Here is a 24,123-nt window from a genome sequence, read left to right on the forward strand (position 1 = left end):
GGGTGGTACCACCCTGGGCTGGTGGCTCTGAGCGCTATAAAAAAATCAGGCTGAGCAAACCAATGTTGAGCAAGCCAATAAGAGGCACCCTTCCACGGCCTCTGCATCAGCTCCTGCCCCGAGTTCCAGCCCTACTTGAATTCCTGTCCTAACTTCCTTCAGTGGTGAACTATGATGTAGAAGCATAAACCAAATAAACCCTTTGCTCCAGCTGCTCTTGGTTATGATGGTTTTATCACAGTAATAAAAATAAAAAAAGCCTAACTATGATACAGTACAACGCACACGCACAACAAGATACAGTGTAGCAACAACAAAGATACAGTGTAACAATAACAAAGATAGGGTGACAGCGAAAATACAATGTGGTAACAATGAAACTACAGTGTAACAGCAAAAACACAGTATAACAACAATAAGGATACAATATAACAAACAACAGCAGGACAGTAGTAACAACAACAAATATACTGTAACAACAAGCATCAAAAATACAGTGTGACAACAAAAATACAGTGTGACAACAAGGATACAGAAAAGGCACTGTAACGTGTGATGTCTCGCAGCACCAAATTGGAGTCTCTCGCTTTCCTCCCCTCTCTGCCTCCCTCTTCCTACTCCCTCTTTCTACCTCCATTTCTTCTCCCCTTCTCTCCTCCTCCCTAGGACACACACAGTGCATTCAGTTTAAAATCCCAGCCAACTGTACAATTGCATCATATTTTAAGGAAAACCATGAATATGAGGAACGGGCCTCCTTCTGAGACACACACTTTGCTTTCAGAGAGGAATTGGCTTATTTCATCCCCAAACCCTAAGGAACCAGACAGGGATAGCAAGGGAACAGTGGCTCCTAAACTTGTTGTCGTCATGATTCTTTATACACTGTTACACACCGAAGAACTATGGTTTATATGGAATCCATTTGTCAGTATTTACTCCATTTCGCCTGCACCACAGAAAGACTTATTTAAAAGAGAGAATAGACAAATTCTCATTTTAAAAATAGGAACAAGAATCCTAAAGTCATATAACTAGGAGACTTTATTAAAGTCACTAGTACTCTCAAATTAAAAGAAAAAGTCACAATGGCATCGTTTTAAACTTTTGCAAAGTCGCCTGTGTCTGAATTAATAGATACATCTGAATGCTCAAATCTGCCTCAGTGTGAATGAATCTGCCATGTCATGTCACTTTTGAAAAATATAAGTAGAAAACACTGACTCTGTGGACCCCTGGAAAGGTTCAAGAACCCTGGATTCCTGGAGCCCACTCCAAGAGTCAGAGCTAAGTTATGGCTGAGCCGAAGAGGTAGCCATACAAGAGGAGCGTGTACAAGACGAGTCTGAGAAGAAGGCAAGAGGATTTTGGACTAACTTAAAGAGACGAGCTTATGGGGCAGAGGGGGAACCCTGTGCTTTTCTAATGCTAGAACCACAAATGGGGCCAGTGGTCTACTCCACTCAGGACACTAGAGGCAGATACAAATCTACCCAGTCTTCCCAGCAATCCCATCGCACTGCCACCCCTATATGCATTAACTTAATATACTGCGACTTCGGATGACTTGGATCCTAGTGGCCTGAGAAAGGAAGACATGAGAAGTGATTTGCTCTCAGACATGTAATTCCTAGGGTACAGATCTGGATTAAAGCCCATACAAGCCTGTGGCTACCAAGGCTACCAAGCCTGAGGCTTCACTGATTCTGGAGTTCCGTGGTACATGCAGAATGCACCGAGAAGCATCGCCAAGTAAGAAGTTCAGCTGCTCTCTCCACTTGATCTTGTGCCCCACTGGGCAGGACTCTTTCAGAGGATGTAGACAGACACAGGTGCCTGCTCTCCTTACCTGTGAGCTTGCCCGGGGTCCTACAGGGTCGGGCGGGGATGGCGACCCTGGGCCCAGGGCAGGGAAGGAGGGTGGAAGCGCACACGGACCCGCACCCAGTACCAAGGCCGCGGCCAGGATATTTCCAGCCAGCACCCACGTGGCTTGTCCCCCAGTGCCCGTGAGACCGGTCGCCCCCATCTGGTGGCTGCAGACCCCACACAGGCCCCCGGAATGTCGCGGAGCTTCCGGACCCCGGGACCGCCCCGCCGCGGAGCATGCTCAGTGTGAACCGCCAGGAAAGTTTTCTGGAACACTGGCATCTGGAGTTTGGAGGCCGCGAGCTGAGAGCTGCGTAGGAGGGAGCTGCGCAGCTCCTTCGCTTGTTGTGCCTCACCCCAAATCACCCCAGCTACTCTCCTTCCCTGAGACTGACAAGGGCCTCTACTAGTGCCCACTGTGGGCTCTCTAGATCGCAGCTCAGTCTTAGCACTAGGAATTCCTAGAGACACTGTTAGAACCCCGACTTGCCTCAGACCAACTCAGCGAGGTTAGAAACCCAAGAGGCATCAGAAAGGTCATTCAAAAGAACAGGGAGCAGGGAAGCGTTTCAAGGGAGCACCCACTTTCTAAATCAGGGCTGGGGCTCTCCTTGCACCTGCCCAGCCGCCCCATCAACAGTGAAGCCAGCACTTGGCCAGTGAGTGAACTGGGGCAGAAAGCCCCGCAGGGCTAGAGTTCTCCTAAGTGCTCAGAGGGAGGAGCTGGGGTGGGGTGGGGACGAAGGTAGTCTGCCTTCTGGCTCTGGAAATGTCCCCTACTCAGAGACGTCTTCTGTGAAATTTCCTACTGGACAACTACCAGGGAGCCCTGCATCAGCTTTTCCACACTCTCTCTCTCTCTCACACACACACACACACACACACACACACCTTTCTTGACCTGACCTAGACAAGGCCATGAGTTTGCAGGCCTTAGAGTGCCCTTAACCAACTCTCACTCCAAGTACCGCACCCTTGAGAATTGCCAGGCATCCTGGAGCAGTGTTAAGGGCAGTATTAACAAGTGACTTCAGAGGGCAAAAACCATAAGCATCATTTATTTTTTAATGAATTTTTTTCCCCTTTGAGATGAGCCAGGTGATCTGTCTCTACTCCCTGAATAGCTTGAGTGACCGGGAGATGACAGCTGTGTGCCACTGCCCGACCTTGTGCGTTTTTAAAGCTCAGGCCTGAGCGTTCAACCAACACAGAGTTGCAGCATGAGGTTATTACCAAGGAGATGTTCCCGTTTCCAGAGATGCTCCGAGGAAACAGGGAGGTCTTCTTAGCAGGCATGTGACCTGTAGCCACAAGTGTGAGCAGAGAGGCCAACTTCTTCTGAGCTGTCAGACCTTGAAAAAGGCACCTCCCTTGGCAGTTTCTTTGAAGAGGCTGAAGTGCTGGTTCCCATCCTGCTCACGTGGAACCATAAAGACAAAATAAAGAGGCGTCTGGATTCTAGAGGGGCTCGAATGTGACATTCACTCCACTCATTCTCTAAGAGAAGACTCTTTCGCCGGGAGAAAACAGGATTAAAAGAAGTGTTCAGTCAGTTCAGTCAGTCGGTGCGGAGCGTCTCCTAGGGAAGGCTGACTTGCCCCAGGAGCAGCGCGGGAGTTGGACTGGACATGCTACAACAACCTTGCGGTGCTGCTGGGGTTAATCTGGCCGCCAGTTTAAGAGAGCTTGGATACTCAGTGACCACAGAAGAGAAGCTTGCTCCGGAGACTGGGAGGAGGGGTGCTCCTTTGCTCTTGCATTTGGGATCCTCTGTCTGGAAGGCGCGCCTCGGCTGCGCATGCTCAGTGCACGGTAGGGAGAGCCCGGAAAGGCTGAAAGTTTGGAGCGGCTTGTCCAAGCTCCTCCCACGGCTCGGGCGCAGCGGGAAAGGGTACAGAGGCGAGGAGCTGGCCGTCGGCGGGATGCGGCGGGTCACCCGCCCGAGCCCTCATGACCTGCACGAGAGATGCGCGACTGCAGCTGGGCCGGGAAGCCCTGCAGGCGGCGCCTACGCTGCTGGTCCCCGCAGTGCTACTGGGTGCCTTACTCGGCCTGGGCCTCGGCCTGTGGCTCGGCTGTCGTGCGAGGCGCTTACGCGCGCGACTCCAGGTGAGTCCCAATGCGGCCGGGAGAATGGAGCGCCCTCCTCTTCCCTGGCATCCTGGGCTGCGTTCCCTGAACCCCAACTTTGCATCTCCTGGCTGCAATTGCATGCAGCCTACTGCTCCAGGAGAACCAGGGTCAGAGTTTTCGGAGGAAGGGGATGGAGTGAGTGGCCAGAGGGAACTGGCCTGGGGCCTGTAGAAAAATAGTCGCTCAAAAGCCTGTCTAGGCTTCAGTGCCCTCTGGTGTAGTTAGAAGATTGGACATGAACCCAGCATATGCACCCAGCTCCGTGTAGGGACAGAGAAGAATTAATGTGTGCACCCGAATGCCTAATTCCTCTTTCTTGCTTTGGAGTTGCCAGACATTCCCCTGAGTGGGCTAAGGACTTTCTGCCTGGAGTAACTGGCCAGGTGCCTTAAATGCCACCCACATTGGTGAGCATCCACCAGGTGGGTGCTATGGTAGTGTAGAAAGAGGCTAGCGTTCCTTGAGACCTGTCTATCCCAGGCACTGAGCAGAGCTCTCTGCCTTAGGCTCTGAACTCTCCAAACAGCTTTTGAATCAACTCCATGTGTGGCCTCATTTTGCAGATGTAGAAAGTGAGGCAAAGGTTAAGCCACCTAACAATGCAACAAGCATACGGTGTATGCAGGGAGGGGGAATTAGGTAACTGTAACTGTAACTGGCAACTGTGTAAATGACGTGGGATGTTCAGGGAGACTCCTGGCACCTAGGAGCAGACATCTGATCAGTTGTGGAAAGACCCATTGGGCACTCTGGGTTCTGGCAGCTCTGACTTCTTCCAGATTTCCTCGGTTGTGCAGGGAAATTGGTTTTCTCCAGCTAGAAACAAGTTTGGTTGAGGATTATTTTTCTTCGTCTCTCACGTCTTTCAAGAACTCACAAATGTCTGGATTGTTTTGGTCTATCCTTCTTTCTCTCCATTATCAAGTCTCTTGATGTATATAATCCTTTGTGCTAGTCAGCTACGATTGTAAGCAGTCCTGAACTCTTGGATGGATTGTGTGTGTGTGTGTGTGTGTGTGTGTGTGTGTGTGTGTGTGTGTGTTATGTATATGTAACATGAAGCTGGGAGGCTTTCTTCAGTTTTATTCTTATAATTCTGTTTTCTATGTTTTCATTTTCGAGAATTCTTTTCTATTCCCCAATCCTCTGTTTTGACTCTAAACTTCCCGTTTGTGAGTACACTCTCTCTCCTCTCTCTGAGGACACTGTAATTGGCTGTTGTCTACCTTGTGTTTCCTCAGTCCTCTGCAGTTTGTTTGTTTGGGGGTTCTCCTTCTTATTAGAGTTTGTCCTTGAATCACTTGTGACCCTTTGCTTCCTGGCCATTTCTGAGATGGGAGTAGAAATTGCTTCTGGCTCTGTGTGGTGAGTATATTAGTCCCTAACATAGCCAAAAATCATTGCTAAACCAAGTATCCTGGAATTTTGAGCTATGTCATCTGTGCTCTCTGCCCAAAGACCCACCCTGCTCCTGTCACGTGGGCTTCCTGAACATCTGACACTGCCAGGCCTGTGTCTGCCTCAGACTCTTTGCAGACTCTCACACCCTTCTCCCAGGACCTCAGAGGCTGGCTCTCTCCTTTAAATTCCTTCTCAAACTTTGTCTAAGAGGTTTCTCTTCAGGGACTGGAACAAGGCTGGGTACCCTGTGGATGCTGAATCATTAAATTAATTAATTAAATTAATTAATTAATTAATTAACTAATTAAATGCAAAATTGGTCACCAAAGCAAAAGTGCAATTCATTCATTCTCTCTCTCTCTCTCTCTCTCTCTCTCTCTCTCTCTCTCCCCTCCCTCCCTGCCTCTCTCTCTCTCTCTCTCTCTCTCTCCCTCCCTCCCTCCCTGCCTGTCTCTCTCTCTCTCTCTCTCTCTCTCTCTCTCTCTCTCTCTCTCTGTGTATGTGTGTGTGTATCCCTTGCTCTGTCTCCCCCTCCTCCTCTTTCTCTCTGTCTGTCTCTGTTTGCCTGTCTATGTGTATATGTGTCTATCTGTTCTTGGCTCTGGCTCTGTTTTGTCTGTCCCTGTCTCTCTCTGTCTCTCTGTTTCTATCTCTCTGTGTGTGTGTGTGTGTGTGTGTGTGTGTGTGTGTGTGTGTGTGTGTGTGTGTGTGTGTGTGTGTGTGTCAGGGGGCACGTTTTTAAGCATGCACCCATGACACGGTATACTTGTGGAGATCAGAAGACATTCCCTTCAAATCAGTTCTCCCCTCCCACCATGTGAGTTCAAGAGACAGTCTTTAGGTCATAAACCTTGGTGGCAGCTGTCTTTACACTGGACCATCCTGCTGGCTCCTATGTGGGTATCTGTACATTCATGTGTACATGTATGTATACAGATGCCTGTCCGCATGTATGTGCTTATGTCAAGGCCAGAGGTCAACCTTGGTGTCATTCCTTAGACACCGCTCACCTTTTGGAGACAAAGTCCCTCACTGACCTAGGCAAGCAGGCTAGGCTTTCTGTCTACCTCCTCCCCTGCACTGGGTTGAGAGCACACACACACCTGGCTTTCTTGACATGGGTTCCAGTTCAGTTGTGTCCTCAGACCTCCATGGCAAGCACTTTCTAACTGAGCCACCCTCCCTAACAGAATCATACCTGCTTCCTGTTCTCCTTATCAACTGTAGCAATGTTCCTCAAGCTTGCTTAGTGCTCGGAATGGGTGAACACTGAACCTTTGCCTGGGGAATACTGCGTCAAGTCCCCTGAGCCTCTATTTCCATCCGTGCCCCTTCATTAGTGGCCTGTGTCCGTTTGAGGAAACTCCACTGACTGCATATTGTTCATTCTCTCTTTGGAACTCGCAGTCAAGAGCCTGAGAGCTCTGACTCGGGGCAGATCCTCTTTCAACAAGAACCTTCTGTGTTGGGTACAAATGGCCCTCCAGTACTTTAGAGTGCTAAACGGGGCTTCAGGATCACAGCCCCCTAAAACAGGAAACACAACTGCAGAAAGCTGGACACTCAACTGTGACAGGGACATTTATTTGACAAGGAGAGTAGGCACAGTGAAGTCCCAAACCTGATCAGGGTTGACATCTGCAACATGGTGGGGTTTCGGGTCACACACCTATTGCTTGTGGTCCACAGTAGAAGTCACTCCTCTGTTGAAGGTAGCTAAGATCATTATTTTTTTTTCTCTATTTATTTTTTCTTTTATTGGATATTTTCTTTATTTACACTCTAAATGTTAACCCCTTTCCCAGTTTCCCCTCCAGAAACCCCTATCCTACACCCATCCCCCTACTTCTGTGAGGGTACTCCCCCACCCACCCACCCACTCCCTTCCACCTCCCTGCTCTGACATTTCCCTACACTGGGGCATCCAGCCTTCACATGACCAAGGGCCTCTCCCCCCACTGGTGCCCCGCAAGGCCATCCTCTGCTACTTATGCAGCTGGAGCCATAGATCCATTATTTTAAAAATCGCCCAGTGACTCTACTGAGAACAGCAGGGGAAACAGGGTCTGCACATTCCGTGCAAAGGGGTGGCAGCTTCTGTTCTGGTTTCCTGTCTGTTGCTGGGATGAGACAAACCTGACAGCAAGCCACTGGGAGGGGTGTACTTTAGCACAGGGCCGTCCGTCACTGTGCAGAAGTCAAAGCAGGAGCCTGAAGGAACTCGTCACGTCACCATCCGGAGCAGAGAGAAATGAATGCTTGCAGGTGCAGTTGCTTCTGTCAGAGTATTTTCTCAAAGCTGTGGAAATAAGAGTAGGACAGAAACTGAGAAACACTTCAAGCTTTGCTCCCAGTGTTGCCTGGAGTCTTGGGGACAACTGAAATATGCACCGTAGGGAATTTCTTAGCACGATAGTCTGGGTGGCCTCCATGGTTTTAAAGGACTCTACCAGATGCTTGGTGGGCGAAGGGGGCAGGAAGGGCACATGGTGAGCAGAGGTGACTGCTGGGGAGGGGTCTGGTGGCTAAAACTCAGGCTGATTGACAAGGGTGATTGTCAGACGAGGCTGATTGACTTCAGCATCTGACTTCTCTCCACCCCTTTGTGGTTTTAGAAAGATGACACAAAACATCTGCTCAGGAGTTCGGAGCCCCCTGCACAGAGCCTCCGGGACACTAGCTCCAAAGCCAGGAGGCGCCAGAGAGAAACCACTCGAGATGAAGATGCTCCTGAGGTTAGTTTGGGTCTGGGTGCATTCTAGAGGCACACGCTGGGTGTGGGACTGTCTCCCCAGAAGCCAAGGGATCGTGCTACAAGCCACTGATGATTTATTTCCCCAGAAATTGTCAGAAATTGTCATGTATGAATAGTAAATGGAACAGATTTTTAAGTCCATGGCTATATGAGTTTTGACAAAGGTATGCTCCCTCATAATTAAAGACCTAATACCGGAGAACGCACTCTAGTGCCCATCTCTGGTCGTACTTATTCAAGACGCAACCCCAGGTAGGGTTTGCATGACCATGGGATGACTAGAGTTTTATGTGGAGAGTGCCTGGCTCTCTTTATGTCTCAGGTCCCACAACACCCTGCTACTAACATTTGCCCATTTCTTTGCGTAGCCATACCTGGGCCTCTTCCCCTCCCCCTCAAAAACAGTGGGAGAACCAACGTGAGTACACCACTGCTAGTCACTCAGCACCTCCTGCATGTTTGCCTGCCGGACTGGTTGTTGTTAGAACCCAGCTGTTACCAGCCAAGTCCCAATTCTATTCTCTAACTAAAATTTATTACTCTAGGTGAACAGGCAGCCAAAGGAAGGCTGGGCACCTGGCACCAATCCTAAAAAGATGGATTCTCCCTGTCCGGGTCGTCCCTGTTCAGCTTCAGTTGGCCCATGGAACATGGCCAGGGTGTACTCCCTTGGTAGGGACAGAGGGACATCACTTGACATTCCCAGGTGTCCCTGTGCACTTTAAGTTGAGGCGGGGTCTAATGTCTGTTGGGTTTGTGCCCTCATAACACTCTCCTTCAGTTTTCCTTGTTGTTCTCATATTCAGACAAGGAAAGTGAAGTTCAATGAGACAGATGACTTCCCCTCGGTCCCAAAACTGGGGAGTGGCCAAGTTCAGATCCCAAGGTCTTTCTGGCACCTGTAGAGCAAGCACTGCTGCCCCCCACACCCTACCTACCCCATCTCTCAGGCTCTCCTTCTTGGGGTTCTCTGCTGGCCATGGAGAGGACTTGGGCTTTGAAACCAACTTCTCCTAAGTCTAGGAATCAAATCAGGATATCAGCTTGTTTCCCCAAGCTGCCCGTGCCTCCCACAGATTTCAGTATCCCCATTCTTTCCTGGGAGAGAGCCTAGACTGCAGACCCTGGACCTCTATGCTTTAGGGAGACCATGAAGGTGAAGAGAAAGCCTCGTGGGGTTCCAGGATCCTAAAAGGCATGTGGACCCAGGAGCTACACTCCATCCATGATCTCACTTTCCTGTCTGTGTCTCTGCATTGTTTGGGGTTTGTGTCTCTGTGGAGAGCTTTTTACCCTTGTCTGCCTGGGACAATGTGTGTGAGAGTTTTAGATATGTGATAGCTCTCTGTCTTTCTCTTTACCTTTATCTCTCTGGATTGTCTTGCCCCTCCCTACATACCATTAAAATTCCACTCACAGATTGTGCAGACTATGTTCGCACAAATGCTTGCACACAAATGTCTAGCTTGGTCCACAACAGCCAGACTGGAAAGAACACAAATGACCATCAGTCGAGAAATGGATGGACAGAATGTGGCCTACCATTCAGGCATGGTAGGCTACACTAGTCCTGAGGCAGGAGGATTGTGAATCTGAGCCTGGTCTGACTTACATTTTGAAATGAAGACTCAAACAAAACAGAATTGTGTTCTATCCTTGCTGAATATTCTTGACCGTGAAAAGGAGCACAGTACTGATATATACTGCGAACCTGGCATTGGTATCCAAAGTGAAGAAAGCCAGTCATGAGTGGAACCAGAAACGAAATGTATGGGAAATTTATATGAACAGGAAGTAGCTGAGTGGTTGCCAGGAGAAGGTAGGTAACCATTAGAGAGCACAGGACTTCTCTGCTACAATGAGCCATTCTGAAATTGCCTATGTGATTCTTCTGATATTAAGGAAACACTAAAGATGGTTGGTTACATTTTATACAAGCATCATTGTCCAGGGCATGAATCCTATATTGATAAAACTTAATCCTCATTTGTGAAGTGACTGTGGATCCCATGGAAGCAGCGCTAGCCTCAGTACCTAGTACGGACCAATCCCAGCTCTGCTGTACACTGCTGTGTAGTGTCAGGAAACATAACCTGTCTGAGCCTCAGGCCCCTCACTGTGAGAGTCACAGAGGTCCTCCACAGAGTGCCCAGGGTCATGCCACCATTCCTGTCTCAGATGGTACTCCGTCAGTGGGAGATTACCTCAACTTTCTTCAGCCTAGTAGGGTTTGACCTGCACCCTGCCTCAGTGCCTGGCAGGTGCCCATCACCAGGCTAATGATTGGCCAAAGCTGAGTTAAATATCTGCCTGTTCGACTGTGGCCCTGCCTGGTGAGCCCAGCCACCTCCCCTGTGCATAGAGAACCTCAGCCTTGCGATCCGTCCTGCTGCTACTTAGATGAACTCTGTTTAATGAGTAGCCCTGTTGGTTAAAACACACCGAAACTTCCAGAAGGTCTCTGAGGCCTGCTGCCTCACAGCCTGCATCGCCGGTTTTGCCTTTGCTAATGAAGAGGAGGGACAACAATGCAGCCTGGGCAGGCCACTTGCGGGGTTGAAAAGAGCACCTCAGGGCCAATGAGGGAAACAGCTTTCTCTCTCCACAGTGACACCTTCACCAGTTTTCTGAACAACTGCCTTGGAACTTTGCACAGCAACCATTTCCTGGATAATTGCAGAGAAGTGGGGGTGGAACCAGCATATTTGGAGCATCTAAGATTCAGTCATGAGGACTATAAAAAAGCTGCAGTTTCTGGTTCCTGTCCAGGTAACAGGATCTGGCTGCTTTTGCCTCCACACACCCAGGGCTATCACGTCCTCCATCCCCTAGCCGAAGCAGAGCAGGCCTGCCCTCCAGTCCTGCAGGATACAAGTGGTCACACAGGCATCCTTAAGGGTAGGGCCTCACACAGCCAGGGCTATTCATTCATACCTGCCTCCCGCAAAGGCATGCACGTTCCTTTCTTTGTCTGTCACGAGGGCACAGTATGTTTACCCTCTATTTGGTGGAGAAACCACACCTTTCTCTCTCTTTCCCCTTTCCTCTGCTTTCCTTCCACCTCTGTTATGAGAAGGGCCACCAGGCATGTGCACAACTCTATAATCCCAGCTGCTTGGAAGCTGAGGAGGATCATAAGTTCAAGGCCAACCTGTAGAACTTAGTAAAACCCTCAGAAGAGGTGCAGAGCGTGTCTGAGGACAGGGTGAGCAATTTATTGGCCCCTCCCACTGTGTCGGAGGTGACTTCTCAGGGAGGTGATGCCCAGCGGGCTCTGAGCGGCTTATGAACACCATCACTACAACTGTTCGGTGCCTAGTGTCTTCTTGGTCCCAGGGAGTCAGCTGGGAGCTTCGTGCCTGTTATCTTTGAGGATTAGATGCTCCTTTTGTTGATTATATGGGCAGACTGAGGCTGACTCAGCCATCCCTTTCTTGTTTAAAGTTCTACTCCAAACCATGTAAACATTGTAAACATTGCCTGTGTGTGTGTAGCCTGCAGTGTTACACCTCCTTTAGAATTCTAGCTGACACATATAATCACCCGCATCATTGAGCGAGGTGTGATAACACACAGAGAACCTGTGACTTGGGTACTCTCACATCCATCACCTCTGTGAGGTAGGAAGCTTCGTGGCCTCTGCGTCATCCAGTTACTTTGAAATATGTGAACTGTAGGCTACAGCGACCCTGCTGCCCTGTGGAAATGTGAGGTCTAATTCCTCAAAGTTCAATTATGGTTCGTGTGGTTGCTTTTCCCATTGAAGACGATCCATTGTCCTTCAGGGGATGCTCGTTAATCTGTCCCAAGGTATTAAAAGCTTCATTACTTCAAAGATGAAGGTCCAGAGTGAAATGTTAGTCTCTGTCCAAGCATTTGTCTGCACCTAAATATGTGTGTGTGTATATGCGTGTGTGTGTGTGTACATATATGCATCCATTCATATATCCATCTACCCATCTACCCACCCACTTATGCATCTGTCTATCAACACATCCATTTATCACCCATTTACTTACCCACCCATCTATTCATAAATCCACCCATCTACCATTCTTCTCATTCATTCATTCATCAAATTATTCCATCTAGTTATTTGTCCCTACTCCACATATTCATCCATATGTCCATGCTCCATCCACTCATCTACCCATCTGTACATACTGTGCTGACTACTTCTATGTCAGCCCAACACAGGCTAGAGTTTGGAAGCAGGAACTTCAATTGAGAAAAGACCCCACCAAATAGGGGAGAGGCCAAGCCTGTGGGGGGTGTGTGTGTGTGGTGTGTGTGTGTGTGTGTGTGTGTGTGTGTGTGTGTGTGTGTGTATGTGAAAGAGGTGGGGGGAGGATAACCCTTGAGGTCCTGGGGTGTGTAAGAAAAGGCGGGGCAGTAAATGTTCCTTCATGGCCTCTGCATCAAATCCTGCCTCCAGATTCTTGACCTGACTTCTCTCAATGATGGGCTGTCATAGTTGAGATGAAATTGACCCTTTCCTCCCCAAGGTACTTTGGTCATGGCATTTATCACAGTAAAAGAAAAGTAACAATGACTTGTATACACATATATTCCTATGTCTGTACATTCATAGAGACATTATCCACCTACCCATCTGTCCCTCCACCCATCTGTCCATTGAATTGTGTTCTGCCCACCTACTGATAAAAGTGCCCTTCTATCCATCCATCCACCCATCCACCCTCTCATTCCTCAATCCTTCTGTCCGTTTTTACACCCATTATTTACCAATCCACCACCTATCCACCCATCCATCCTTCTCGCAAGGATCCAAATGGCCTGCCAGGGTTCCTTCCTGTGGCCAATGCTGTGGTTGGGAGGTGGCATTTGGAGAATTGCGGCAGTCCGTCTTTCGTGTGACAGGAAGTTCATCATGCTGCTACCTCTCCTTGCAGGTGTGTGAGCCGTCCTTGAGTGGCAACATCACGGCCTTTGCACTGAAAGCCAGAGTTGTCTATCCCATCAACCAGAAGTTCCGGGTGAGCACTCGAAGCTCCATCTTACCAGTGACGTTTACTCCATAATGTGCTAGGCTCCACGGGAATCCAAGGGCATGGGTCAGATGTGGGTTTCCATCCTGTCTGAAAGTTTGGTGTGTGACGGAACAAAACATGAGAGCCGACCAACTCTGTGTGGGTCACATGAGGGCCTCATCAAGGTCAGGAGTTACAGCAGCTGCTTGATCTACAAGGACAGCAGCTCCCCCATAGTGGGGTCGGTCCCTCTGGCACCGACTCGATGGTGCCTCAGGCCCAGCTTCTGTCTCTGTCCATAAGGCTGAGTGTTAATGCCAGATGCTGCGCTCCCTAGACACTCATGTGGGGCTGAGGGATTGTCACACGTCAGGCATTTCTACTTTGCAGCATTCCCAAAAGGTGAACAGACTGTTCAAGGTCACATTCAGGAGGAGGCCAACTCTACCCTCCATATGTGGCAATAGGTATTGCACCCGTGACCGTGACAAGAGCCCAGTGGCTGAGTCTTTATGCAGAAAGCAGCCATACTAGAGGGAGGAGCTGAGTCGATAAAGTATCCCATGGACAGTGTTCTGGCCCAGAGTGCGTGGAGGAGGGCTGGCATCCTGGTACTCAGGAAGAGGTGCTCTGAGTCTCGTGGATGCTGTCCGGACGCCTGCCTCAGCCTCTCTTTCATGACCCTTTCTTGATTGGCTGGTAATAGGGGGCAGGGTGATGGTCTTCTGCCTTGCCAGCTGTTTGGACCTGAGGCAAGACAGCGTGTGGAAGGACTCAGGACTTGCTCAGTAAGCAGGTTCCCGCACCAGATTCTCCCTATGGGAGCCTCGTGATGAGCAGCATCTGGTTGTGCTTCTGGAGTTGTTAGGGTCAGATCCTGGGCTCTGGCAGGCCTAACCAGCTGAGCTTACCCATTTCCAGGAGGCCAGTTAAAGAGGCAACAGTAGGGAAAAGCAGAGAAAGGGCATGTATACAATGTGGTCACACGGGAAGGGAAATAAAGAGGTCCAATCACACGCACACACACGCACACGCACACACGTGCCATATCCCCACCCCACCCCCACAAATCCATCTTCAGAATCCATAAGGCTTATGTTCAAACAGAAGGACAAGAGGTTTGCATAACTCTGCAGCCTTAGTCAAGGTGCGGCCTTGCCATTGTTGACCCTCCTGCCAGGTCTGACAGGTGGTCGGAACTGTGCGACTCTCTTTCTGGGAGACAACACTCCTCCTGATGGCTTCAACCTTTTCCTCCTCCTAGTGGAGATTTTCTGGAGAAATTTCTTGAACACCCTTGTTTTAATACTCTAACTGGGGAGATGGCTCAGTCAGTAAAGTGTGTGCCTTGCAAACAAATCCCCAGAATCCACGTCTGAAAGGCTGGACATGGCGATGCGCACCTATAGGCTTAGCACTGGAGAAGCAAAGGCAGATGGATCCTGGCACTCACTGTCCAGCCAGCCCAGACCAATCTGTGAGCACCAGGCCAATAAGAGGCCCTGCCTCAAAAACAAGGTGAACAGCACCCTAGGAATGACCTTTGGCCAACACACGCACGCACGCACACACACTCACTCGCATACACAATCTCAGGAGATCTTTACCTCTGCTAGGCCAGTTATAATCATGGCTGACTGACCTGTTCTCTAGTACACTGTTAAAAGCTTCCTCAGCTCCTTTGCCGTCTGTCAGGTGGACAGAAGGCTCATCTATGTAAATATAGCCATGGCTACCTGAGGGGCACAAGGGCACAGGCCCTATGGGTTCCCTGAGCCCCTTCCCATCGTCAGGCAGCAGGCCACAGAGGAATGGTCAGGGACCTCAGAGACCCAGCATACTTCAAGGAAGGCAAACCCCAGCAAAGGCAGATTGCAAGTGGGCAACTGAATCTGGAATGCCCCAGAAGCAGCACGTGAGGAGAGGGTCTGGAGCACGGGCCAGTTTAACCAGTGTAGGCCCAACAGCAGGGGACAATCCTAGACAGAGAGCTGGACACTTCCGATCGTTTCAGAGGTGAGACCATGACTAGTGCCACCCTGGGCTTAGTTAGGAGATAGAGGCCTGCCAGGGCAGTGGGAACTATCAAGACTGGCAAGAATGACCTTCGTCAGGATAGGTGCTCAGCACACGTAGTCAAAGGGGCTCCCGGAGCTGAGCCAGCCACAGAGGAGACAAAAGAGCGAAGGGTGCTATCCAGAGGTCATCATGGGCTATGCAGATGGGAGAGCTGAGCACACGGTGTGTGGGGACAGATCCTAATGGCTCCAGGGTAGGAGCCTGGTACAGAGGGCTGGCCTCCTGGAGACAAGGGTGAGGACAGATGGGCCATGATTCAGTCCCTCGGGTGAGGGTTTGACCAGGGTCCTGGGGCCGAAGCTTGGTCTGTGCACACTCAACCCCAGCAGTCAGCTCAGCCAGGTCTCCTTCTGTTTCCAGCCTCTGGCTGACGGATCCTCCCACCCATCGCTGCATGAAAACCTGACACAGGCAGCAGCCATCCTGCCTCACATTCCCCACCAGCCGGCAGAGGCCTCGCCAGCCAGCAGCCTGGGCAGCCTGAGCCAGGCTGGCAAGGAGGATGGCAGCTCCTCCTCCAGCATGCAGTCAACCTACAGCGACGACAGGGTCCTCCAGTGTGCCTTCCTCCGGGTGGGCAGCTTCCCTGAGATTCTGGCCTATGAGAGGTGAGGAGCGACCTCGGGACAGTGGTTGGTGCAGAGGAGGAGACAGAATCCAGAAACATTAAATGAGTGGGCTGCGGGCACCCAGAAGCATGGTCTCAGAGCCAGGCCTGAGTCCCGGAGTGAGGTGACCGTGGAATGGGGGAACGGTATTTAACCACTGCAGTGTCCCATACATTGTAGTGCAGCAAATGCTCTGGGAGTTTGGGGCAGAGCTTGCAGCACCTGCAAAAATTGCCCCAGGACCTTGAGTGCCTGATCTTTGTTGCTTATGGCTATACCTCTGGTTGCATGGCAAAGGGAGCCCGGACCAGGTTTAGTCATCCATTAGGCAATATGTCCCCTACTTTGGAAAGCGACTCAGAGAGGCTTGAGCAGCGTGAAAAAGGTCACACAACAGTGAGTGATAAGCCAGGTTTGATCCAGACACCTTACCTCCGAGGCACAGGTGACGTCACCAGACTCACTTCTTGGTCTACTGTCCTCTGTGCCCTGAAGTCCCCGGAATCCCTGGATGTCTTCGTTACTTTTCTATTGTTAAGATACAAGACCATGGAAACTTACAGAAGAAAGAGCTCATTGGAGCTTACTGTGCCAGAGGGCTAGAGTCCATGATCATCTTGGTGGGGAACATGGCAGCAGGCAGGCAGGTGTGGCACTAGAGCATCAGGCTTAACATCCTATCTGTGGGTACGAGGCAGAGGGAGAGGTAACTAGAAACAACATGGGCTTCTGAAAACTCGAAGTGTGCTTCTGGTGACACACCTTCTTCAACAAGGCCTCTCCTGATCCTTCACAAGCACTTCCGCCAACTGAGGACCAGACATGGTAACGTATGATCTTACTGGGACCACTCTCCTTCAGATGACAGAGGACAGCGCTGGCTCAAGAATACGAAGGGATAGAGTTGGGGTTTGTTGCCAGGGTGCTGTCCCTGGGCTGAGAGAGACGGAGTAGACCACATTCTCACATCTGCACTTACAGACCTCACCGTAGTGTGGATAGGTGTTTTGAATCCAGATGAATTTATTCGTGAGGAACCCTGAGGCAACCTATATCTGTATCTATGCTGATAGCTCTGGTTCTCAGTTCTCTGAGTCTCTTTCTTGCCTGCCATGCAGGCCTAAGACTATACTGAGGAAAGTTGGCCTGTGGTGACATCTTACCTGTCATGCAGGCCTAAGGCTATCATGCTGTGGTGACAGAAGTGACAGATTCTAGAGAGGATACACGGAGCGCTCTGTTGGCTTTCTCTCTCTGGGTGCATTTGTCTTCAGTGTCCCAGAAGCTGTATCCTGATACTCACTGCTCCTCAGCTGAGGCATCCAGCAGCAGTCTGGACTGAGAATATGTGAGGAATGTGAACTAGGGGACAGGGCCACCACATAAACCAAGTAGCAACCAGGGCCCTGTCCGCACAGTGCCTTCTGACTCTTTACCCCTGTCTGTTTCTCTCAGTGTAGATATTGACCTGTGTGTCTGCAGCCTTCACCTGAAAGACCTGCTTCAGGTAGACACGGCGCTGAGGCAGGAGAAGCACCTGGTAGGTGGAGACATTTGCTCTCTCTAACAGACCAGGGCACCAGATGAAGATATGAGACTCCCTGTGTGCACAGAGCCCCAGATGTGTGAGGGGTACAGATCTGGGTAAAAACAGACATGAAAACCGGAAAATCCTACAGGGAGGTCCGGGCACTGTCTGTGGCGGCCCATTCAAAGGCACTGGCAGGACACAGACTTCCAGTCAGCCAGGGTGAGAGCCGTCTAGAGACGAGTTGAGGGCTCAGGCTACACCTATCAAGGGCTCAGGGGAGAGCACTGACTGAGGGAAAGACAATAAGCCAATAAGTACAGATATCAGCAACAGCATACAAGCTGAATCTGTGGGGAGGCCAGAGCCCGCACACATCACTGAGGGAATGGAAAACTAACTGTAGGACCGATTCTTAGACAACCAAGCATGTGATGCCCAGAGGACCAGTGGCTCTTTACCTAGGAATCTGTCCCAGAGAGACCATGTCGGCCCCAGCACCTATGTGAATGTTCACCACAGTGGTGTCTGTGATGATACCTGGTTAATAATACTCCTGCAGGGGAGTGGCTAGACGCCATGGAGATGGTACCTACTGGGATTCCCCGATTCTAGGAGGGCCCTTCTTGGTTTAAGAGATATCTCCTGTGGAGTCAGGAATCTAGGAGGGCTTTGCATGTCCATTCTGTGGAAGTGTCTCTAACTCTCTTACAAGGAAGCAAGTCTCCATGTAGAAGGGGGGGGGCATGAAGGGCTCTACTCAGGGTAGATAGGCGTTCAGTGAATAGTATAGGGGTGAGAGGGTCAGGAAGGAGAGAAGAAAGTAGCAAAGTGGGGAGAAGGGAAAAGGAAAGAAAGGAAGGTGAGAAATATTCTTCAGAAGCTTCACGGAACCCAGAACAGCCCACTGCCATGATTTATAATCCTTTATGTATAAGTCCTTTCCTTCAGCAAGAACGATGTCGTGGGTGGGGCACTACTCAAATGTTTCTCCTGACACTTCCCTCACGCCAACAGATGTTCCTTCAGATTCTTAAAGCATGCCTCCTGGAATGTTTTCCTAAAAAGAAGCCTGAGGAGGAATTATACCAGAAGATTCTTTCCAAACAAGAACATGTAAGTCTTTAGCCCGTATCTCGAGATAACTCAGTAAATTGTTAAAATAATGAAACATATCGTGCTATGCATAAAATATTTTTCTGTAATGCATACAGTGGATTTTACAGTATGTATTTGAGCGAAGTGTGACAACTTGTGGAAGTGTGTGTGCATGTGTAAAAAGGATACTTGTACGGACCTGCAGCTTGGCTCCTGGTACCCTAAGGACAGCAAGGGAATGAAAAGGACAGACACACAGACAAGAAAGCTGGGACCAGCTGGGACTGTACTCATTCTGATGGAGGACACCTACTACCACCAGCAACCAGGACCTCAGTGTGTTTATTAGGTACAGCACGGAAGGAGAAATTGGCTAGTGTCGGTAGGAGGGTATCCGTAGGTGAGCAGTCTCAACCTTCTATCTCTGAAGAAGTTGGCCCCACATCTCCTTGATTACCTGGGAACACAGTCCCAGTGAAGCAAGAACCATTCCTCATCTCCACGTTGGAGTTTGAAGGAGGCACACAGTACACCTCATGTCCCTTCCTGAGCTTGGAGTGACTGCAGATCTAGAAATGCTATTGACCTGGAGGGTGTCACTTCCTAACACCGAATGCCAGAACTCTCTCAGTCACCCATCTTGTCACAAGAAGACCCTGGACCATGTCAGCCTCCCCATGGAAGCAGAGCCCATGCTGTCTGTTCACTGTGCTGAGACCACACCAGGTCAATGGTTTCCCATGAAGATGCTGTCCCAGAGAGAAAGAAGCTGGACAACTAAGATGTTCTGCTCACGTCTTGCTCTTGAACCCACCAATACTTCCCGCTTTCTCCTTGAGCTGTGGTATATAATCCTTCCCTGTGGAAACCCTGTGTGTGAAGAAGGAACGTTCCTACCTAGTCCCGAGAACCCACATTTTCTAAGAGTTTGTAATGATTGAAAGATACAGTTTCATTGTTTGCCAAGTACTAACTGTAGTTTCAGGAGGGTTGAGGATGTAGAAGAAATCATCCTTCATTCTGGAGGTCCAATGTTTCATGAAGTAAAAGAGTTTGTACCCTCACGCTTAAATACATTTTCACTTTCTGTGTGCAAACACATAATGGGGTGTGGGTGAATGTGCCGTAACACATGAGTGAGGTCAGAGAGCAGCTCTGTGAAATTTGTTCTCTCTAACCATCCCCCGTGGGTTATGACATCAAACTCAGATTTCTACAATGGCAGAGCAATTGCTTTCTCCCACAGAGTCATCTCCCTATCCCAGCATTAAACCCTAGGGCTGTGCCTAGAACATCTCATTGGTGTGTGTGTGTGTGTGTGTGTGTGTGTGTGTGTGTGTGTGTGTGTGTGTGTGTGTAATATGTGTGTGTATATATATATATATGTACATATATATAATATTTGTCAAAAACAGGAACATTTATTCTCCTAGGATTTGAGTTTTACTAGTTTTTCTTTGTGTATTCTTTTCTTTTCCCTCATCTTAGGATTTGGAGGAATTAGAAAAAGGACTTCAGGCCAGATTGGCAAACACAGAAATGTTAGGTACCGGCGACTCTGGCTACGTTTCCCTGGCAGATGTGGAGAGGAAGGAGAGAGAGCTCTCAGAGCAGCTCATAGACAATGTAGGTACTGCCCCTCTTCTGTGGCGATCTTGGATTCTGCAACAGTGACATTGGCGGGACTAGAGAGGTGACACTGTCTCCGTCCCAAGGCAGAGACCCCATTTCTGTAGCTCAGTGATCGAGAAGATATACTTAGAGAGCAGAGATTTACAGAGCAGATTTTATCCATTTACATTTTTAGCCTGCTGTTTTTATCACTGAAAGCCACAATTCCATAAACCCTACCTCATAGTACAGTAGATTCTAGGAGTACTTCCAACCCTCAGCCTCACAACAAGCCACTAAAGAGGGTGTCCTTGGAGCATTCCTTTCTCTTTTGGATTCCATGGCCTGGAGGCCATGGATCTGTGCCCTTGACCTCTTCTATGCTGGGGAGTAGGGACTCAGATTTACTAGAGCATGGCCCTGCCCAGGAGACACAGCAATAGCTGTGGTGAACAAGGAGGACATCCTGGCCCCTGCTCTGCTGTCAAAAGGTGCTGGGCGTGGGGGATTCAGAAGTATGATTGAGGATCTGAAAAAAACCTCCTTAGAGGGCCATAGAGAGATCATTCAGAAGGAATGTGGGCAAGCGTGTGAGCAGACAGGAACCAGGGAAAGTGGGGAGCTCTATAGGAAGGCAGCTTAAAGAAGGAAGAATTTATTTGAGCTCATGGTTCCAGAGGGTTAGAGTCCAGGATGGCAGAGTAAAGGCATGATGGCAGGAACAGGAATCGAGGGCTCTCATCTTGAACCACAGGTATGGAACAGAGAGAGCAAACTAGAGATGGCACAAGTCTTTGAACTGTCAAAGCCCTCCTCCAGTGGCACACTCCCTTCAACTAGGCCTTCCCAAACAGTGCTACCAACTGGGCACCAAACATGTAAATGACAGAGGCTATGGGGGATATTCATTCCAGGGGCACAATTGCTTTTCTCATTGCTGTGGCCAAATCCCTGCCAGGCAGCACCTTCAGAGAGGAATGATTTATTCAGCTCACAGTTCAAAGGACTATCATCTATGGTGGGCAAGGCACCATGACAAGAGCATGAAGCAGTTGGTCTCATTGCATCTGCAATGAATGTTGGCGTTCAGCTCTCTCCTTCTTATTCATTCCAGGACTCCATCCCATGGCATGGTGCCACCCATATTCAGGGTCAGTGTAGACCTAATGGGATCTGAACCAAATAGAGCCAGTGATGACATTCTGACATCTGGCTTTCTCCTAGTCCTACTGCTCTGCCTCAGGGCATGTTCTACCCAGAAGTAAGCAAGCAGGGCACACAGATGAAACACAGCCTATGTGGCATAAAGACAGCCACTAGACTTCCTCCTGTCCTTGATGCGAAAGCTTAGATAGGCTGTAGTCACTGAAGCTCCCAACATCCCATGCCATGAATCGACTGTTCCCGGCTCTGGTCCTGATAAGATATGATGTGGGAAGATGGATGTCAAAAGCAGAATGATTTCACATCAGCACTTCTCTGCCTTTTGGCTTTTTTGGACTCCAGGAACAATGACTAAGATAGTTAGTAGTCTTTCGAGTTTTTACTTTTTTTAAGTCATATTTAATCCCTTTGAGAGAGCTTAGATCACAGGGTCTCATTGTCCTATTTCTCATGCTCCCAAGGAGTAATTGTGACCTCTCTGGAGTCCTTAAGCAGTGCTTATAACTTCCTTATTGGCAATGGTACTCTGTGTTTGCTAAAAATGCCTGTATAATATGACTGGAGCCACAGTTGCTGGGACAGAGAGGGTTTCTAGCACAGGACACAATCAATGTCTAGATAAACCCCCTTCAGTTGCAGAAGGGTGGAGACTCTCTGGTGGGAATGGGGGAAGAACTGTGGTCCCCAGGCCCTGCCCAGAGCTCTTTCTTGAGTCAGGTTTCCTTGTCACTTGCTTCTCATGCACATTTCACAGATGGGAGCTTTCTGGAAGCAGATGGAAAGCATCCAGCCCATTCTCATGGACCAGCTTAAGTGTTCCAGCTCCAAAGCACGGCAGCTCATGATGACTCTGACGGGAAGAATGATTGTTGCTGAAGGACTGCTGCATGACTCTCAGGACCTGCATGTCCTGGTAACACTGGGCATGAGGAAGGGAAGGAGGTCAAACACAGTCATGTTGTAGAGGGGATATAGCACCCTCAGAAAAGGACAGTGAATCCTCCTACCATCCATCCATCATCATTCCTCATCCATCTGTCCATCACCCACCTACCCATCTTCCATCCATCCATCATCCATCTGTCCATCACCCGCATCACCATCCATCCATCACACATCCACCCATTAAAAAACCATCATCTACCCATTAAAAAAGCTATTCTATGTATATGACTATTTTGCCTGAGTGTACCAGATCTCTGAAACTGGAGTTGGGATGTGTGTGAACCACCATATAGGTACAGGGAACCAAAGCCAGGTTCTTTGCAAGAGCAACAAGTACTCTTCTCTTTTTTTTTAAATTTTTATTAGATATATTTCTTTACTTACATTTCGTACATTGTTCCCCTTCCTGGTTTCCTAAACCTGTCCCTCCTCTCCCCCTCCCCCACATGGGTATTCCCCCTACACATCCCCCGTATTGCCCCCCCATATTCCCCTGTACCAGGGCTCCAACCTTGGCAAGACCAAGGACTTTCCCTTCCACTGGTGCCCCAACAAGGCTATTCTCTGCTACATATGCAGTTGGAGCCCTGGGTCAGTCCATGTATAGTCTTTCAGTAGTGGTTTAGTCCCTGGAAGCTCTGGTTGGTTGGCATTGTTGTTCTTGTGGGGTTACAAGCTCCTTCAACTCTTTCAATACTTCCTCTAATTCCTCCCAAGGGGGTCCTGTTCTCAGTTCGGTGGTTTGCTGCTAGCATTGACCTCTGTATTGGGCATGCTCTGGATGTGTCTCTCAGGAGAGATCTATTTCCAGTCCCTTTCAGCATGCATCAATCTTTTTTTTAAAGATTTATTCATTTATTATATATAAGTACACTGTAGCTGTCTTCAGATACACCGGAAGAGGGAATCGGATCTCTTTACAGATGGTTGTGAGCCACCGTGTGGTTGCTGGGAATTGAACTCAGGACCTCTGGAAGAGTATTCGGGTGCTCTTAACCGCTGAGCCAGCCCCTAGCTTCATCAATCTTATCTAGTTGCAACAAGTACTCTTAACCACTGAGGCATCTCTCCAGACCCTTGTTAATTGTGTGTGTGTGTGTGTGTGTGTGTGTGTGTGTGTGTGTGTGCGTGTGTGTGCATGTGTGTGTGTGTGCGTGTGTATGTGTGTATGTATGTATGTATGTATGTATGTATGTATGTACGTACCTATCCATTCATCACTCACCATCCCATAGTGGTGGAGGTACCTTATAAGATTAGTGAACTTGGGTTCTCAATGCTGGCTGTCTATTGACACTTTCTGAGGTATTTTAAAGACTCTGATACTTAGGCTTTGGGTGATCTCTATACAGTAGTCAGGCTTAGGCTGACAGCCAGGAGCAGAGAGGTGTAGGAGATAGAATCCCAAAATCTGGATTTGACTAGAGGATAGTGGTTGAAGGGTTTAGGGACAGAGCAGGTGCTAAGTAGCCAGTGACTTATCCCACTCTGAAGTGGGGAAGCATGGGGCATCCATGCCTGAGATGCAGATGGGGAGGGAGGGCATTCACTGTGCTTGGAATGAGGGGTGTGTGTGTGTGTGTGTGTGTGTGTGTGTGTGTGTGTGTGTGTGTGTGTGTGTGTGGAGCCCATTGCCTCCTCAACATCTTCAAGGCAGAGTCCTAATGCTCAGCCATTGTCCTGTGTCTCCCTATAGGACACTCTGGAGAGGACAATGGGTCGAGCCCACATGGCAAGAATTGTAGAGTTCCTGAGGACCCAGATCCAGGAGGAGACCAAGTGCCGGCTGGCCGCCATCTCTCGTGGCCTGGAGCTGCTGACTGTCCAGGGGCAGCTGTCTGGGAGGCAGAAGGAGGAACTTCTGACCCAACAGCACAAGGCCTTCTGGGAGGAGGCAGAGTGCTTTGGCAGGGGTGCGCTAATGAGCCTGGATTGGGGACC

At 49.4% G+C, this 24,123-nt stretch overlaps 2 protein-coding genes across 2 annotated transcripts in view; one reads left to right on the plus strand and one right to left on the minus strand.

Moving 5' to 3' along the window:
• Positions 1–2,029, minus strand: part of Evc2 (EvC ciliary complex subunit 2) — an 87,172-nt gene extending 85,143 nt beyond the window's left edge. Inside the window, exon 1 of the mRNA XM_032916954.1 lies at positions 1,850–2,029. Within this exon, the coding sequence (XP_032772845.1) occupies positions 1,850–2,029 (180 nt within the window). The remainder of the gene's footprint in view (positions 1–1,849) is intronic.
• Positions 2,030–3,790: 1,761 nt separating this feature from the next.
• The window catches only part of Evc (EvC ciliary complex subunit 1), a 39,007-nt gene continuing 18,674 nt past the window's right edge, over positions 3,791–24,123 (plus strand). Inside the window, exons 1-9 of the mRNA XM_032916879.1 lie at positions 3,791–3,978; positions 8,019–8,138; positions 13,072–13,155; positions 15,589–15,836; positions 17,292–17,376; positions 18,382–18,480; positions 19,951–20,088; positions 21,992–22,150; positions 23,879–24,095. Of these exons, the coding sequence (XP_032772770.1) occupies positions 3,820–3,978; positions 8,019–8,138; positions 13,072–13,155; positions 15,589–15,836; positions 17,292–17,376; positions 18,382–18,480; positions 19,951–20,088; positions 21,992–22,150; positions 23,879–24,095 (1,309 nt within the window). The 5' untranslated portion in view covers positions 3,791–3,819. The remainder of the gene's footprint in view (positions 3,979–8,018; positions 8,139–13,071; positions 13,156–15,588; positions 15,837–17,291; positions 17,377–18,381; positions 18,481–19,950; positions 20,089–21,991; positions 22,151–23,878; positions 24,096–24,123) is intronic.

Source organism: Rattus rattus, chromosome 11 (genome assembly GCF_011064425.1).
Source record: "Rattus rattus isolate New Zealand chromosome 11, Rrattus_CSIRO_v1, whole genome shotgun sequence".
Taxonomy (NCBI): Eukaryota; Metazoa; Chordata; class Mammalia; order Rodentia; family Muridae; genus Rattus; species Rattus rattus.